The 17,984-nt window shown below is 50.3% G+C and overlaps 2 protein-coding genes across 4 annotated transcripts in view; one reads left to right on the forward strand and one right to left on the reverse strand.

The window, feature by feature from the left end:
• The window catches only part of ACSF2 (acyl-CoA synthetase family member 2), a 37,546-nt gene that overhangs the window by 10,255 nt on the left and 9,307 nt on the right, over positions 1-17,984 (reverse strand). For both annotated transcript variants that reach the window (XM_056323516.1, XM_056323505.1), the window contains 6 exons: positions 15,476-15,594; positions 15,100-15,262; positions 14,566-14,661; positions 13,474-13,622; positions 12,796-12,887; positions 11,597-11,673 (listed from right to left, as the gene is read on the reverse strand). In XM_056323516.1, the coding sequence (XP_056179491.1) occupies positions 11,597-11,673; positions 12,796-12,887; positions 13,474-13,622; positions 14,566-14,661; positions 15,100-15,262; positions 15,476-15,594 (696 nt within the window). The remainder of the gene's footprint in view (positions 1-11,596; positions 11,674-12,795; positions 12,888-13,473; positions 13,623-14,565; positions 14,662-15,099; positions 15,263-15,475; positions 15,595-17,984) is intronic.
• On the forward strand, positions 750-10,307 carry CHAD (chondroadherin). Of its 2 annotated transcripts, none has more exons than XM_056323530.1 (4): positions 750-3,122; positions 6,749-6,912; positions 7,120-7,265; positions 9,320-10,307. In XM_056323530.1, exons 1-3 carry the CDS (start codon positions 2,244-2,246, stop codon positions 7,259-7,261), a joined length of 1,185 nt encoding a protein of 394 aa, XP_056179505.1. In that variant the 5' UTR covers positions 750-2,243; the 3' UTR covers positions 7,262-7,265; positions 9,320-10,307. The 2 variants fall into 2 exon arrangements, with proteins under 2 accessions (XP_056179505.1, XP_056179500.1); XM_056323525.1 differs by having other exon boundaries at positions 752-3,122; positions 9,323-10,307.

The following is a 17,984-nucleotide window of genomic DNA, read 5'->3' on the forward strand; positions in this document are numbered from 1 at the left end:
GCCAGCAGAAACAGGCTGGATTTTCAGTCTCACCCATCAGTTGCTCTTGCACATTATAACTGGTACGTAACTGTAGGAATTGTTCATCAAATGATTACAAATAAGACTGAAGTGGTTGAATCTTCTCTAAGAAAAATAAATAAAAATCAATCCACAGATACAAGATGATGCTTTTTTTACTTTTCCAGTCATTCACCCAGCTCCCCATCTGAGCTTTACAAGCAGCACACACTTAAGGGTCACTCAGTCCTGATCAAACTGGAGGAGGAAAACACGGAGGGTTCTTCCATCTTCCTCCTTTTTTGCTGTCTCAAAGGTCCTCACCGAGATACCCAAAGAGCTCCTCTAGAGATCAAAGCATGTGCATGACCATTGTGGTGCCTACTGTATCAGGCAAAAGCAAAAATACCATTGTTTTGATCATTAAATCCTACAGTAATGACAGTAATGAGTGCTGCAGGAGGTCCCTCCAGCAGAAGCCTGGAGCTCCTATGGTGAGAGCATCTCTCTGGAGATGAGGCAGGAGAAACCCTTCGTGCTGAGGCGATTGGCGAGGCCCCAGCTGCTCGACAGCAGGGCGTTGCACCTCTAGGCTGACAAACATTGGAAGGCTGACTTGGCCCAGTTTGCAACCAGGTCCCACATTACATCACCGTTCGGCCAACCCCATCTGCCCCACCAGGCTCACCAGAACCTACGTTCACACCCCAGAAGCCCCTTTTCTCCCCCACGTTAGTCATGCAATGAAAACCCCATTCAGAGTGACAGCTGCTGGCCAGGGCGCGGGCTGCCAGGCGGTTTGCATAACGCCTGCTGGAGCATGCTCAGCGGCGCTGGCTAATTCCTCATTGCAACAATGGAAAAACCCAGAAATCTCGGTGAATAAGCCAGTCTGTGTCCTAAGTCAGCCCTTGGATTTCCTCCCTTTCTTGAGCCTGTCTCGCCTCTGCAAAAGCTCCGCTGGGGCTCTGCAGCCAGCCTCAGGAGCAGAAAGCTCAACAAGCTCACAGTTATGTGCTGGGCTCTCAGCTGTTCGCTGCAGCCAGGAACTGGCTGGAAATCAGTTCAAAATGTTCCAACTCCAAACTCCACCCCACAACCCCTGGATCTCTCCCTCCACACTCACAGAAGCATGCGCTGGGGCTTTTAACCGCTTTGCTTTAACCTTCTCTATTGGGAGAGCAAGGAACATCCCCTGCATTAATTCATCTCTGCCACCGCTACCCCAAGAGAGGAGCCAGGGAAGACCCTAGTCCCAGCTCAGCAGCGATTTCCTTGCTCTGATACCTCACCATCCCTTTATCCACACCTTTCCCCATCCACAGCTTCATCTCAGGAGCACAGGCATTCCTATCCACTTCATCTGAGCCAGGCACGCAGCAGGGCATCGCTGTCTGGCACTTCATACCCACCAGCCCATGCCCCATCACTTCCCCACAGGCTCCACCACTGCCCCATCCCTTGTCGGAAGGCAACAGCCATTGCTCCACAGTGCCATGTGCTGGGAAAAAAGAGCCCCTCACACAGGTCTCCTGAGCATGACCATGGATGTGCCACACTTGACTGCCCACAGAGGAAGATGCAGCAGGAATTAAGATGGTCTTTGCTCTCCCTTTCTTGGCCAACTCCTAGGTGCAGTCTAGATCTGGAAGTCTTCAAATAAAATTTTGCATCACAAGAGCGAGTGCAGCACTGTTGGCCTTTGGCATGACCCCGTATCGCTCCCACCTTCTCCCATCCCTGCTTAGGCAAACTCTTTTGAAATCAGCAAGACCCCCCCCCTCCCCAAACCTTCCTCTGTGATAGCAGGACAAGATTCTCCCCAGACCAGCTGAGGATACACACAGCCCAGGAGCCTGCTGAGACCTTCGGCACGAGGTGGCTGCAGAGCACAGCGGAGCTCCCTGCCATGCCATTCGACCAAACCAGGTTGTTTTCCCCCCCCACCACTGATGAATCAGGGCCCCTCTCGGCTCAGCAGGGACCAGAGAGGTCCCCTACAGAGCAGCTCAGCATTTGTTCTTCCTAACCATTTGCCTCCCTGTTGCAGAGAGGAAAACTACCTCTGCACAGCCGCTGCAGCAGCGAAGCCAGGCAGGACCGCGGACACTCCGCTGCCTGGTGCCAAGGGGTTAAGCTCACAGTAAGTTCCCAAAGCCAGTTGCTTCCAACTGGCTGCTGCCTGTGGTTTGTGGGAAGGGATTTTGCTTTTTAATAACATTATAAATAGGGCTGTGTTCAGCATGCTGCAAACCCAGTTACTCTCTCTCTCTCCCACCCATCTCCCTCCTCCTCCTCCTCCTCCTGCTTCTCTTCCCACCACACTAATTCCAGATCTGACCATGAATCGGTCAGGCTTCTTCCTCAGTGTCCTCAGCCTACTGGCATGTCTTGCCTCCATCGTGCAGGCATGTCCCCCGAGCTGCCACTGCCACGGCGGCGACCTGCAGCATGTCATCTGCGACAATGCTGGGTTGAAGAAGATCCCCAAGGTGCCTGAGCAAACACGGCTTCTCAACCTGCAGAAGAACAACTTCCCCGTCCTGCCCACCAATGGCTTCCGTGACCTGAAAAAGCTGGTGTCCCTGCACCTCCAGAGCTCACAGATCAAGGAGATCTCAACTGGAGCCTTCCGGGGGCTCAAAAGCCTGGTCTACCTCTATCTCACTGACAACCAGATCAGTGTCATAAAGCCAGGAGCCTTCGATGACCTCTCTGAGCTCACCTACCTGTACCTGGATCAGAACAAGATCCCAGACCTACCCAAAGGGCTCCTCTCCCCTCTTGTCAACCTCTTCATCCTGCACTTAGGCAGCAATAAAATCCGGGAGCTGAAACCAGGGGTCTTCAACGGGGCTAAAGACCTGCGCTGGCTCTTCCTCTCCGACAACTCCCTCACCAACCTCCTCCCTGGGGCCCTGGAGGATGTAGAAAACCTTGCTGTCCTCCACCTGGACAAGAACCAGCTGAGCAGCTATCCTGTGAGCGCAATGAGTAAGCTGAGAGTGCTGGAGGAACTGAAGCTCTCTCATAACCCAGTTGAGGTCATCCCTGACAATGCCTTCCAGTCCTTCGGGCGATACCTGCAGACACTCAACCTGGACAACATGAAACTGAAGAAGGTGAGTCCTTTCCCTTTCCATTTGCTCTGGATAAGAAAGACGGGGCTTGGTTTTCTTCTCCTTTACAAAGCCCACGGTTTGCTGTCCCTCCCTTGCAGAGGAGAGGGGAGATGCAGGTCTGCAGCCTCCGGAGATAGCGAGGCACTGGCCAGCTGACAACGACTCAAGCCAGGGATGAGAGTACTCCACCCTTCTGTTACTTTATGCAACACCAAATTATCTGGAGCAGATCAAACTCCCTGGAAAGGCAGATCATTCCCTCCCAAGCTGGAGGTGACAGCAGACATTGAGAAAGGTATTTGGGATGCTCCAGGACAATTAGCAACCTTCCATCATCCCAGACACAAGGCATGGGATGGGAGGCGAGTGTCTGCCTCATACTCGAGGGACAAAAGGGCACCATCACCTCGCAGAGCTGAACTGCTCTGCTTCCCTCGTACCTGGGTACCTGCTGGGGGCTGGGAGGGGGAGACTTCTTGGGAGGGGCCACGAATAGCAGAGTTTCTTACTCATGCCTTGCAGGCAGGTAGGCATACGGGCCTTCACCCCTCGCTGCGCTTCCCAACTTTACACGTTATAAAGAAAGGTTTGTTTATTGATGCTCTCTCAAAAGGAAGCCTCGCAGCATCTTACAAAGGGGCCCTGTTCCCACTGGAGAGGAGGAGGGACGTTCAGGTATCCCACACAGCAAAACAACCTCCTCCTTTTTCTGTGAGAAAGCATGATCCATAGGCAGGAGCATCACACTCAGCCAATCACTTGCAATAGGACCTCTGAAATGCCAGGCAGCGCAAGCAACAGGAACAAGCACAGGGCAAGAGCAGCAGCACCTGTGGCAGCCTGATGTCCCAGGCGCACCCCATGGGCTGGAAAGGGAGGGTGCTGCAGGTGGAGCAGACAGTTCCCCCTGAGATGATGCTCTGCCAGGAAGCCCAAGGACAAAGGGCATCCAGGTAAGGCAGGCTAGGACTTCACGGCAAAGCAACATCCACCACATGCAGGGAGATGCGATGAAAACAAGAATTTCTTAGCAACAGAGAGCAGCTCAGAGGGCCTCGCAGGGATGAGCAGATCATTTGGAAGCTACCAGGAATAGAGCATACCAGAGTTTTCAAGGGGATACAGCATCCCAAAATGCTCAAAAACTGGAATTACATCTTGCTCAGGTGGAGAACACTACCTAAACCAACTCAGTAGCCACTCAGACAGCATTTAAGCCCTTGTCCGCTCTCAGACCAGTCTCTCCAGCATGGGAGTAAGCAAACCCAACACCTGAACACAATCTTATGACCTCTCCAGGCAAGACTTTAGACATGCTGCCACAGCACTTTTGCAGGCTCAGTTTTAAGGCGCTTCCATCACATGCAAGTTAAAAATTACAGCTCAAATGTTGTACCAGCTGCAGAGACATCAGAGTCTCAAGTCACATGCTGGAGGAATGACTAACCCATGATGCCAGGGTGTTCCAGCAAATTAGGCATCCTTGGATTTGCCACAGGGTAAGGGTTAACAATTCTAGCCAGCAAAAAAGGCTTTCTACTTTTCAGTGCCCACCTGTGGACAGGAACTTTAAAGGCTCTTCTGCAGCCAGACACCTCCTTTCCTCCCCAACAGCCCAAGACGACAGCAGTTTAGGGGGATCAGCCACAGGGGGGGCTTCTGCAGCTTGAGGGTTTGTGTTCTTTTTCAGGAAAACAACACTCCCACTCAAGCGCAGAGTTTTCTCTTCAAATTCTCAAAGGCCTCCTATCCAAACAGCCCACTCGTGAACTTTGCACTGCTAGGAGACATCTAATCACGGAGGCCTCCTGACCTAGGAAATCACTAGCAAATACTTTAAATGCCACTGGCATCTTGACTGCGGTGCTTTCTCCTTCACAAAACCACTGTCCTTAGCTGTTCCCTGAGCGGCTGTAAGATTTTCAAGCTGAGCAAGTGCAAAAGCCTTCCACATGAAGCTATCCCAGCCTGTATTGCACTCAAGGAGAACCAGGAGAGCCCTCAGGCTGCCCTGCAGCTCCAGCACCGAGCTCTCCTTCCCCACCAGCACCACAGACCCGCACGCAGGGCAGGACCCAGCCACGTACATCCACATGAAACCAGGAATGCAGATCCTGGAAGCTTTACGTATCCCCCTCTCCGTCTACATAGCAAAATAAATTCCAGCAGCAATCCTCCATCTAAACAAAGGGAAAACCACCCGTTTCTTTAGAAATGGATGCTCTGGCAGGCAGCGCAGCAGCTGTTACCAGCAGATGCAAAGTCTTCTCATGGGGCTGGGGGAGGAATGAGCAGCTGAGACAGTACAGCACTGTCCAAGCCAGAAGATGGCCAGGCTACCGCCCCACTGCACAGCATGCCAGCACCTCTCCAGCAGTGCTGCTATCAGCACAGCAAAACCTACCAAGGTCAGCTCAGTTTTGGACCGCAGAGGCCAGCACCGCTGGCTGTCCAACAGCTACAGGACGCTGGGAGTCTTTGCTAAGCTCTAATCCTCTCCAACATTGCTTAATTTGGAAGATGACAAAAGTTCACAGCTTAAAATAGCGCGTTTGCTCTGTCAAGCTTTTCAGCTTAGAGAGCTTGAACAGACCCTGATAGTCCCGTCCAAAGTGCAAGCTTCTGGTCCAAAATGGAAGCACAGGTCCTTGACTGGGGGGTGGGGGGGTGGGGAGTGGGTAGTAGACCTAGAAAGTCTCCTCTCCACCCTTGAGAGAGCTTTGAGAGGCTCTCAAAGCCACCCACGGCTTTGAGAAGGGGGAGAACTGGTTAGTCACAGCCAAGAGGAGCTTTGTGCTTTGTCAACGAATCGCTCCCCAGTTCACCACCGCCAAGGAAGTTTGTATTGAGGGGTTTGCTTTCAAGAAGAAACTTTCCAACCCAAGTAACCATGGGCTGAAAAAAGCCAGGGGTGAGGCCCCAGGGAGGAGAGCAGAAGCTGCAGAGCCAGGTCTACAGCCTCTCTCCCCTCCTTTGGCAGCTTTTTTAAGGGAGGCTTTCCCTGAAAGCCTGTCTGTTAATTGAGAAAAGACAAATCTTGCAGCATCCCTTGCAAACAACCCGTTGGAAATGAGAAAAAACAGAGGCTGAGGTGCTGGAAACCTGCCTCTATTTCTGTACTGCTCAGATGCCAAGTGTAACTTTCCACTTGGAGACCCCGGGCACTGCCAAAGCCTACAGCCCCTTCAGACGCCGCAAACACTCCCTCCTTCAGCCATTCCAGGACAGGCAAGGCAACAGGCCCTGGGAGGATTTCCAGCTTTGGAAAGGAATACACCCAGAAAACATCTTCATTTAGAACAGAGAAGTATGGCTCAAAAAATAAAGCGGCCTTCCAGGCTTCACTTTATTTTGGGATGTGGCTGCAAAGGCAACCCCACATGGATCTGGGATGTAGCTCTCTTCAGGCAGGAGATTCCAGGACCCCTGAGCCCACCAGCTTGATGCACCTCTTAGGTGCCCAGAGCTTCCAGTGAGCCAGTACCCCCCTCACAGCCCCTTCTCTTGCTCTTCCCATGCTTATGCCACTAAAAGTCTTGAACAGAGGCACGCAGGAACAGCGGCACTCAGGTTCGAAGTCCCCTCCCCTAACTCAGCATCCCTCACCAGCAACCTTTGTGCTTCAGTTTGCAGACAACGCGTTCGCCGGCGTGACCGCTCTGAAGACTGCTCACCTGGAGAACAACCGGCTCACCCAGCTGCCCCGCAACTTCCCCTTTGACAAACTGGAGACGCTGACGCTCTCCCGAAATGCCTGGCACTGCAACTGCCAGCTAGCACATCTGCGCAAGTACGGCACCACGGGCCCTTTCCCATCCCGCATCCCCTGGGGTCTCCTTGGGGATCCCCCCCCTGCTCCGCCAGGCGGCTGTGGAAGGCTGCATGCATGCTCAGCAGCTCTCCCCGCAGCCTGCCCCTTCCGCTCGTGGTGTGGGTGATTTCCACGGTGCTTTGTGCCTCTCGTAAGCTCCCCATCTTCTTCCTCCCCGTATCCCAGGTGGCTGAAGGGCAATCGCACCCGCACCGAGGACACCTGCTCTACGCCCGTGCAGTACCGGGGGCAGTCCATCAGAGACACCCCGGCCCTCCGCACCTGCAAGCTCCCCACCAAGAGGTCCAAGAAGGGAAGCCGCCATTAAACATGTAAGATGGTTCACTTTTAGCCAGACCTACAACAAACCCTGATGCCACCAAAGGTGCGGGGACTTATATCGCTGGCTTCGGTGACACTAGGGTTTGGCTCAAGACAGCTCATCCATTCACCCAGTGATGCCTCCGCTCAGAGCTGCTCCATCCCCCGGCCATACTGGGCTCCGTTGGCTCCCAGAGCAGAGAATCCGCCTGGAGCATCAGGGATGGAGTCAACCCTGTAAAATAAACATCAGGCTACAGACAGGTCTGGGGCAGCAAGTAAAGGTGAAACATGTAATTAAATGTCCAAACAAGGGCGGACTTAACCCACTCTTACCCTGAGCTGGGATCACACGTGCTTTAGTTTTCTAACCGATTAGAGATGCTCAGCCTCTTGCCCTAGTAAAGGTCCTCTGGGCCTGGTTTGAAATCCAGGGCAGGACACTGCTGGGAAATCGGGCTCCAGGCTGCCCAGTCCATATGGAAATAGATGTCTTCCATAAGGAACAGCTCTTGGCCCAGCACCTGCCTTTCAGCAACTACAATTCCCATCCAAGACACTCAGGTATTTAAAAACAAGGGCTGATGCCTTCGAATAAGCATCCCAGAAGAGGGAGGTTTGAGACAGAAAATTCTCTTTGAATAAAGTGTTCTGGGCCAGGAGGTGATTCAGAGACAGGGCTGACTTTCCCTTGAGCAGTGAGCTTGCTGACATCTACCAATCCAAACACCACCTGTGAAAACCTACCACACAACCACCTTCCACACCTGGGAACTACCAAGAGCCTTACGTTCAGCACACAGATCAGCTAAAAAAGCCACAACTGTCACTGCTCAATCCCAAGCATTTTACTTTTCCTTATCTCAGGAACAGGTTTGGAGCTTGTATGGATTCCAAAGGACTTTGGATGAGCCTGCAAGCTTGTAAGGTCTTGGGAAAGGGACCTTTGCTCATTTGTTAAGTGCCATGGACCCTGCACTGCATCGTATGAACAAGGGTTGTCACTGTGCCCTTTCATAACAGAAAGGACAAGGCAGAAACCCAAAGCCCAGCTATGGCCGTTTGGTCCTCGGTTCACTAAGGATATGCCCAAACAGGATGGAGAAAGTAAATTTGTGTCCAAAATGTCAGGGATGGTGCCAGCTGCTCTGCGCCTTCCTAAAGTGGTTATTTCTCTTGCAGTGCCAGAGGTTTTATGGATTAGAGATGGAAATACCAGTCGTTCCATATAGGGCGGGTAAAGTTCCGCTCTAAGGATGGAAAAACTTCAGCTTTCTAAACCACAATACTTAAATGTATTTTATTTACAGGTCTGGCCCTTCCTAACCTCCTTCTCTCCCTGCGTGAACTCCATTCCAGTTCACTCCTCTATGATGAGAATAAGAAAACCATGACAATAACAGCTGGGTTTTCTATAGCACCTTCCATCCAGCGCTTTCAAACAGGTTTACAAGCATTAATGAAATATAAAACTATTTATTCCTGTCTTGCAGAAGACAAAGCTCGGTATCTTCAGGTGTCAGTGCCAAAATGCAGGCACGCCAACCCATTCCAGTGTGGGCAGTGTGACTTTAAGGAGTATAAAGTACCTCTGACTTCACTGTTCACCCCTTGAGAGCCAGGCAGCTTTCTAAGATGTCAGCTATGGGGGTCTGTATTTTGGGGAACACTAATGATTTGGGTCACTGGCCGTGTTTCAAATGAAAAGTTGCTTGGCAGTTTCGAAAAGTCTGCCTGCCCTGGACTTTCAGAACCAGGGCACCAAAATAACTCCCTACTTTTGAAAATTGTGCTCTTGGGTTTCTTCCTTTACGAAGGGAGTGCTCAGTGACCATCAACGCTTTGGGTATGATGCTCAGGAGTCACACAGTGGGTTGGCAGAAGAGGGCAGAGACAGGACTAACCCATCTCTCCTGTGGGAGCTCCTTAACTCCTAACTCCTCACTTTCAAGTGTGGGCTGCGTTCACTCACTGTAAAAACAGACAAATGCTCATGGTTTACTGATCTGCTTGAAAAATCCCCTGAAACATGTAGCCTTCTCTCTCTTTTTTTTTTTTCCCCTAGCAGGCTTCGGTATGGCCTGTCCTGGTGACTGGTCACTTCAACCATCAGAAAACTACTGACTTCTGAGTCCTTCCTTATGCTTCTCCTACCTGTCAGGAAACATTTCTGATAGATCCCACCACCTCCAGCCTCCTCCGAATCCTCGCTTCTCTGCTGATCGCAGGATGGAATCCACCTTTTCAATCTTTCCCAACATCTATATATTTTAAAAGAGGCATTTTTAAAAACTAAACTATGCATGACCATACTAAGACAAGCTAACCTAGATCCTGCCGGTAAAACACAGTCATCTTTCCTAGAGGCAACATAACCCACGTCCCCGATCAACCGGTCACTGTCTCTCCCCTTCCAGTGGAGTGGAAGCAAGTGGGAAGGTAGGAGTATCCCTCCCCCAGCTGCTTGATCAGGAAAATTGGTTTCAACCGATGCAAAGAGACTCCTCTGCCTTCCCATGGAGGGGATCCCTGCAGGTCAGGGCTGAGGGGGATCGGTGGAGCAATGACCGAGAACCGGTGGTCCCAAGACAGCGCTGCTCTTTGACGCCAAAGGCAGCAATCTCTCTAGGTCAGCCAGAAATCCTGGAAGCGAAGCAGTACTGGGAACCTCCAAAACTGGAGCTGTCTGAAGACTGGATTCCCTCCCACTCTGTGGGGTCTGCCAAGATGCTCGTACATCCCAGAGGAGGCGGCGTGCACCACGCAGCCCGGCTGGGGCACCCCTCCTCTCCTCCCTGCCCATACTCCAGAGGATCCAGCAGGACACCAGGATGACTGTGGTTTATTGCCACGGCTATTACAATACCACAGTTGCAACTTAACTGTGTTTTTTAATCCTAAAGAGTTATATAAATATATGTATATTTATTCCTCTGTAACTGAGTGTAAATGACCTTTAAGAGGATGAAAACTCCTCTGTCTCCTTTATAGAAATCAAATTGTATATTTTCTTATGTACATCTTCTGTATAAAGCTCTTGCTGCAAAGATGAATTCAACAAGTCTCCCTGTGTCTGTCTGAGGGCCGGTGGATCAGAAGTGACACGAGACCAGTGATACAAATATAGACTTAATCCTCTTTATCCTATGGGCAGAGCAACTGCTTGGGAGGGTTTTATTATTTCTCTCTCTACAAAACAGGAACATGTGATACCTGATGAGTCCTGAGCACTTGCAGTAATGTCTGAAGGTATTTTGTGAGGTCAAACACAAGCCTATTATAAAAATAGGTAGCTGGCACCTGACAAAGTCCAGGCAACGGCACCAGGGCTGTGCCCAGTATTTTCAGCTTGGCATTAAGAGCATCATATGCAGGAAAAAACCCTGGCTGCCTCTGAAACAGCTCGCGGACAGATGCTTTAGACTCTCCTGGTCTGCAGCAAGGCACACAGTCATCCCTGTAAAACCCTGGTGCGGTCTGGGTTTGCCAGCAATAACACACCTAACCTGGCTCCCAGCCCCGCGGGTTGATCCATCACAGCAGCCTGCTCCCTCAGGACAGGCGAGCAGCGTGGCACCCAAGTTATTCCCTTTGAAGCAGAACAAAAGTGTCCTTTTCCAGCTCAGCCATTCACTCGCAGGCACACACACACGTGCAGATGGCACGACCTGCCCACAAAACACGTCATCCGGAATGCCACCGACCCCCGTCCCCCTCCCACATGCAGGACCATGCTGATGCTCTTGCACAGGCCAAGGGCGCGGGGACATGCAATGGAGCAGCAGCACGCGTGGTCCCACACGTGCTGCCCTTCTGGTGGCGCAATGCCTGGCACTGCACGTGTGGATGGCACCGTTCCCACGTCCAGACTCAAACGCGTAGCACGCTACAACGTTTTGTATCTGCATGCAGCCCAGGAGGGTGAAAGAAGCCTGACAGCTCCACAGCAAGATGAACACGTGCACCCGCCCACACTGATACAAACCAGCAACGCCTCTTCCATAATCATTCATCCTTGCAGCTTGTACAACAGAAGGGTTTATAAAAGCTTTGAAATGCACCAGCAGAAGCTCAGTTTATGACACTGAATGCAGTAGTGTCCTCTCTTCTTACAAAGCTTCCTCCCCCGACACCCCCCCAGCAACCAGGGGGAATCCTCCTCCTTCCTCCCAGCCCCTCTACACCTCCACTCCTCAGCCTGGCCCGGCACCCCCGGTGCCATCACACCTGATCCCAGCAGCTCCAGCACTGCTGGGTACCACTGGGTGCAGAGATGCCCAGATTCAGGGTCTCCCCATAACAACCACCACTTGTAGCTCTACTCACAGCCACCACAACTTACCACGAGCTCCGGCATGTGCATCCTGGTGATAACCATCTTCATGAGCTCAGGGGGAACAGGAGAACCTGCAATGACTCCTGGAAGAAAGAGGAAAAGATGAGCCTCTTGGAAACCAGCTATTTGTTCCCAGGGGCGATCCCCTCAGAAGGTTCTGCACTCCCAGATTTAAATGCTGGCAAGACCTTTGGGATATACTGGTTCCTGTCAAAATACTTTCTATTTTTATGGATACAGGTCCTGGTTATTCTAGAAGCAAAGGCTGCAGCAAGGCCAATTTGCCTGAATGAATTAAGGGTTGGCAAAATTCACTCGTTAGGAAAATAAACTCTATCGCATAAACCTAGTCCAAGCTGCAGTTCCCAAAAAGGAAAGAATCAGAGCAGAAAGAGGCACAGATTTTTAGCAGGACAAACACTCCCATCGATCATTACCACCATAAATCAAAAGTCTTTCCTCCTGTCTTGCACAGAGCAGCCCTTTTGGGAGAGGGCAGATGACATTTTCACCTGTTCCATCCTAGGGTGACAGAGCAAAAGAGTAAGAGGTAATATATAGGTTTTTCTGGGGAACAAGGTGCGACAGGATCATTTTTCACATAACAGAAGTGATTAGGTGATCTGATTAGACGTTTCTTGATGCTCCAGCACCATCTTCTCTCCATGCTGTGATTGCCTCTAAAGGGCCAGTGGTCTCCCTGTTCCAGCTCAGCTGTTCCCGAGGCTCTCCGTGACCAGAGAGGCAGCTCCAGCCCACGGTATCACACCCCCTCCAGTGTTTAGGTGAATGACTTCAAAAGCAGGCAGGAAACTTTAGGTGAGAGAAGTCACAGCAGAGCTCTGCTCCAGGGGCTGCACCAGCCAAAAGCACACAAAGCATCTGCTGCCACACGGTGGTGGCTGCTGAGACCAGAGCTGAGCAAAACCAGGCTATTCCTGGGACCTTCCCTTGCAGATGGAACAGAAAGGTCCTTCCTAGACTGCCTTAAGATGAAAGGAGAGTCCTAAAAATACATAATGCCTGAAGGAAACCCCAGGGAAAGGAAATACAGAAATACAGCATCAAATGAACAGTGGAACACAAGGCTTGTGCCTTCCTCCCTCCAGAAGAGACATTTGCTCGCAAAGCTTCATACAGCCTCTCAGCAGGGAACCAGTAACATCCAGTTTCTTGGGGCTTTTCCATCTGAGTCTGAGACTTACCTCCCCGGAGACTTGACAGGTCATAGGAGTCGAAGTCTGGCTGCGAGAGCATGTCTATAAACATGGTTGGCGTGCCGTGTAGAAAGGAGCACCTTGAGGAAGGGGAGAGGAAAGACAAAGCTGCAGAGCTGGAATGGGGGGCAGCCCAGCTCAGCACCCCACATCCCATCCCACCCCATCCCACCCCACGCAGGGACCCAGAGCAGGAGCATGGAGGCAGGCACAGCGGACATGCTGCTCATCAGTGCGTATATACATATGTATGTATAAAAATAAACATACATATATGTGCGTATCATGCAGACGCAACAATAGATCTTTTGTTTTACACACGAAAAACAAACTGGAAATGCAACTACCCCAGCAGCAGTGCTGGAGGGCACGTGGGCAGGTGTAAAACCACACCAGCCATAGCAAACCAAGACACCACTACGCTTCCCAGCCAAAGCCCTACCGTGACCTGGAGGATCCCTTATTTTGGGGAAGTGTGACAAATTCCCAGGCTGAAAAGGCAGGATTTAGGCTGCTGAAGTGCCTGTGCAAGTGTGCCCCTGCAAACCTGACTGTCCCGTCACAGGAAGGAAGAGTGTGAGCAGTAGCAGGCAAGCCAAGGGGAGAAAGCCCCGTTGGCCACAAGGCAATGAGCTCCACTGTAGCAAGACACAACCAGGCTCTCACTTCTCTCGAGACACTGCCTCCAGCGCAGCCTTCCCCTCGAAACTCGGCGATGAGAAGATGCAGGAGGACCCGTGCAGAGCCATCACCATGCAGCCTCCCACTGATGCCAGGCAATGGTAGAGGGGTGCGGGGAGGCCAACACGATAATCCTGGGATCAAGCCAAAGACAACGGTGAGGAGACGAGACCTGCCAGTCTGTGACTCGCCCGTCTCACTGCCGAAGAGCAAATATCTGAACAGAGAAGTCTTCCCTGATTCACTGAAAACTGGCTGGAAATCTGACATCCATCCGTGTTCCCGTTAGGTGGAAACGCATGTTCCCGTTAGGTGGAAATGCTTCCTGCCTTTACTAAGAACCACTTTGGGAAGTTTTTAATGTCAAAATTTCATTCTGTAATTTTACAATGTCTTTTGTTTGCTGGACTTTTTGGTCTGGTATTGCTTATACATTATTTTATGATATCCCAGAGGGGAGTGGTAATGCTATGTCAGGCGTGAAATACACAGGACTTGCCACATGCTGTTAATTTTATGATGTTTTTAAAAACACCAAAGGCTCTGAAAACTGACTGAAACAATGCATCTTTTTTCTGGATCAAAGCTGTTGTATTAGAAATAACTACCACAGAACTTTGAGAGAAAAAATTTGCTTTTAACAATTTTTAAAAGAAACTACAAATAGAAAGGTCATATCCTGATAGGAGTTACGAGACTGTATACATGACATGAAATAGTCACGCAAAACAAATTAAAACTTCATTCAACAGAATTCAAAGCTAACATCCAGAGTCTTGTAATTGTTTGAAATGAGTATTCACCAAAATGAAAAGTGATTAATTTCACAATTTTTACCCTACAAAAAGATTTGGTGGGTTCCCCCCTCCCCCCCCCCGGCCTCGATAAAAACTTCACATGAAACTAAAATGAAACATCAATGAAACTCCACTGAAATGAAAGATGTTATGCATGAATCTCCCTCGCTGTCACTCATAGCAAACTTGCCCTTATGCTGAGCCAGCACCAACGCTGTCCCCACGCATGGTCTCTGTGGCATGGGAGAGCACTCCTAAGCATGTCCCCACCGCAACCCACCTGCTGTGTGATCCCCAGCCTCAGACCGATCAGATTGGCGTTATTCACGATGTTCCTGTGAGAGAGGGTGGCTCCTTTGGGGCTTCCTGTTGTCCCCTGAAAGACACGGGGTGTTACGAAGTGACCCCCCCCTTTTTCCAAAGATGAGTGATGTGTGCTCTGATTGCCCAGGCAGGCTCCGGGGTGATCCTGCACTTCATTCTCCATTCAGACATGGGAGACTTTTTTTTTTTTCTTACTTTAACAGCATCTGAAACCCAAGCCACACCAAAATAAAATGACTCGCCTTCAGCTGCACAGGGTTCACAGGACACCCTCTTATCTCCACCAGCCCTCAACCACGAGCTGAGCAGCAAGAATGGCAGCAGCGAGGGGAAATGCTGGAACACTTCCTCCATCCCTCAGCAGAAGATGGAACCAGGTCTCAGAGGGCAGAAGGTGAAGGAAATGGGATTCTCAGCATCACCCACATCTTTCCCTGCACCCCCAGCGAGGAACCCAACTGCGAGGCACGGAGTGGGCAGGAGCACCTACTGAAGTGAACTGGATGTTGATGGGCTCGTCGCAGGAGAGGGTCCGCTGCAGGGCTCTCAACTGCTTCACGTGGCTGCTGTCCCCAGCCTGCATCACCTCATCCATGTGGAAGGTGCCAGGCAGCTTCGAGTCCAGTGTGATGACAATGGATAAGTCAGGCAGCCTGGCGGAAAGAAAAATACCATCAACATTAATGGAGCAAGGAGAAAACTGCCTGGGTGGGTGTTCAGTGGTCTGGGCAAACCTCCAGGGCAGCCTGACTCCTTCTCTTCTGGTGAGACCCTGCGTGGGTCCTTCTTCCACCAGAGCCTGTGCTGTGCAGCACAAGGACACAGCTGTGAGGTCGGTGCACAGACACCAGTTGCTCCCAACTCACCTTTTGCTCTTTAATCCCCCTGGAGTGGATTTTTCCAGCTCGGGACACGACTGCTTTAGGATATCATAGTATTTCTGTGTTTTAAATTGAGTAGGAAACACCAGGGCCTTACAGCCAACCTGTGAAGGGAGACAGAAACTTATGAGAAGTTGGGCTGATGTTCAAGGACATGATAAAGAGCAGTCACCACCGACACAGGGGGACACAGCCCTGTGACCCCACACAGCAAGCGTCGGGCATTAACAGCGCACTGGGATTTTCTTCTATAAGCACATGACATGAGTTCTCTCCAGACTAAACCTGGAGATTTTTTAGCTTTTCCTAGGAAGAAAGTGGTTCAAAGATTTTCTGAAGAAGATAACCAAGGTCCCTGCACAGCGAGGGCACAGCAGCCATGCTCCCGGGGCTGGGGACATGTCTCCCGCAGGCATGTTCGCTGAGGGCAAATGCAAACCAAGCCCTTACAGCTGTGCACTCGCAAAACACGGTGAGCAGAGGGCAAGGTGCTGTTACTGCACGCCCAGCACGCCAAGCCCTGATCCCAGTGCTCAGCTGGTGCTTTGCTCCTCCCCAGTGATCGGTGCAGGATGGGCTGGGTGCTGCTCCCAAGAGCAGATCCTGGGGGAGAGCAGATCCTGGGGCTCCCACTTCTCCCAGGACTGACACTCATTGCCAGCGCAAGGCAAACAACCGATTTTTCAGATTAAGAGTCGCAACAAAGCACCCAGTCCCAAAATTCAAAGGAAAACAACAAAAAAATAATCATTTGAGTTGATCTGAAATGAGGTTTTTTGAGGAACTTTCGAAAAATCAAGGAGACCTGAAGATTGCCTCTCAGGTCAAGCCAAAGTTTTGTTGTGGTTTTTTTGTTAAGGTTTTCCATTCCCTAAGATTTTTCCACCTCTTTTTAAAGCATTAGCTATTTTGAAAATTAAAACATTTTTTTATTCAACCTTTACGTAATCCTGAAACAAAGCATTTTAATTACACCAAGAATTTCTTTCTTTTTCAGCAAAGATTTGCTGAATTTGACCCAGATTTGCAAACTGCTTTCATCTTCCAAAAAAAAATGCATTCTTGTCAAATAGATTATTTACATAAATTATTTACTCTGCTGTTTTCATTATTTTCCCAAGGTCTGTGAAATAAGGAGACCAAGGCTATGCCAATAAATTATTTGTAAATACCCTCTGGGGTTTGTCAGAAGGCAAAACAAACATTTATTCTATTTTCTGGAATAATCTGCTCAGAACCCAGGGGAATGAGCGTGCTCTGGGATGTTTTGAACCTCTCTAACTTTTTGCTATTAGTTCCCTCAAACTACTACTCTGGTTGAACTAGTTTTACAAGACAGATGCTATGTGAGGAGCGGAGCTTGCAGGGCAGATGCTACATGAGATAAGGGTCTCTCCTTGGGTGGGCATCTCCCACTTGGTCTCAATTTGAATGGCAGCAGAGCCATCTTCAAAGGACCAGCCATACGAAACCTGCCATCAGTTTGCTTTTGCAAAGCCCTGGAAACACAGCAGGATTTGGATGAATGGTTATTCAGCATGTATTTCTGTATATGCCAAAGGAAGGGAACCTGATGGAGCAAGGAAAGGACTGCACAGGACCCAACAGGGAGAGCCCTAAAGTCTTCAGGGGGTTTGTGGTGCAAATAAATACACCAGAGATCCCAGTGCCAAAGGTACATGGAAAAGCTAGGAACGCTAGCAAACCTGGGAGGGTGAGACAGGAGTAATCCCCAGTGGAGCTGCAAGCGCGTTTCTTCTTACCCCATCGATACTCCAGATTTACACTGGAGGAGAAAGTCAGAGCAGACTCTGACACAAGAGATGGAAAGGAAAACAAAAACCAAGTCTCACTGGCGAAAAAGGCAAGTACCGACATGCACACTTCTACCTGGTGAGAGAAGCAGGACATCCACGCTGGAAAAGATGTGCTTCACTGCAGCTCTGTGCTCAATTCTAACACATAAAACCAGGAGTGACACCAGTGAGGGTAGGGTAAGAGGATTAAATGAAGGATGAAATGGGAACACAAACTGCAGCCCAGAAACTGAATTACAGAGTTTCTGATGCGAGAGAAAAGTCACCCTTCGTTGCTAGAAATAATCTGCTTTCCAGGTAAAGCAAGAACTTGGTGCTGGGAAGCCCCAGAAGTGGTTCTCTCTCTTCTAGTACCAGCCTTTGATTTAAAGCTGAACAAACCACAGATGAGCAGTTAGGTTCTTAATCCTAGGATTAATTTTTAGCCATCAAATGTTTAATAACCTGAATTCCCCATTACTGGAGCTAAGAAGCCAGAACATGTTAAACTGATTGATGCTCTGCACATTGCAAACTCAATCCCAGGCAGGTACGTGAGGGTAGCTGGGGCAGTGAGGCTCAGACAGCAGAAAGATGTCAAGCAGTGGCAATACTTAGGACTTAAACCAGGTTAAACCCAAAGCCAGCAAGGCCTAGGACAAATCTGGGAAGGAGAAATCAAGCTACTAAGTAGGCTG

The sequence above is a fragment of the Falco biarmicus genome, chromosome 1 (genome assembly GCF_023638135.1).
Source record: "Falco biarmicus isolate bFalBia1 chromosome 1, bFalBia1.pri, whole genome shotgun sequence".
NCBI classification, from domain to species: domain Eukaryota; kingdom Metazoa; phylum Chordata; class Aves; order Falconiformes; family Falconidae; genus Falco; species Falco biarmicus.

Bases quoted from the DNA above. Each gene is read 5' to 3' on its own strand.
- CHAD (XM_056323530.1), top strand. From the start codon at position 2,244: ATGCTGCAAACCCAGTTACTCTCTCTCTCTCCCACCCATCTCCCTCCT. The intron at 3,123-6,748 runs GTGAGTCCTTTC...TTTGTGCTTCAG, and splicing joins ACAACATGAAACTGAAGAAG to TTTGCAGACAACGCGTTCGC. The intron at 6,913-7,119 runs GTACGGCACCAC...CCCGTATCCCAG, and splicing joins CAGCTAGCACATCTGCGCAA to GTGGCTGAAGGGCAATCGCA.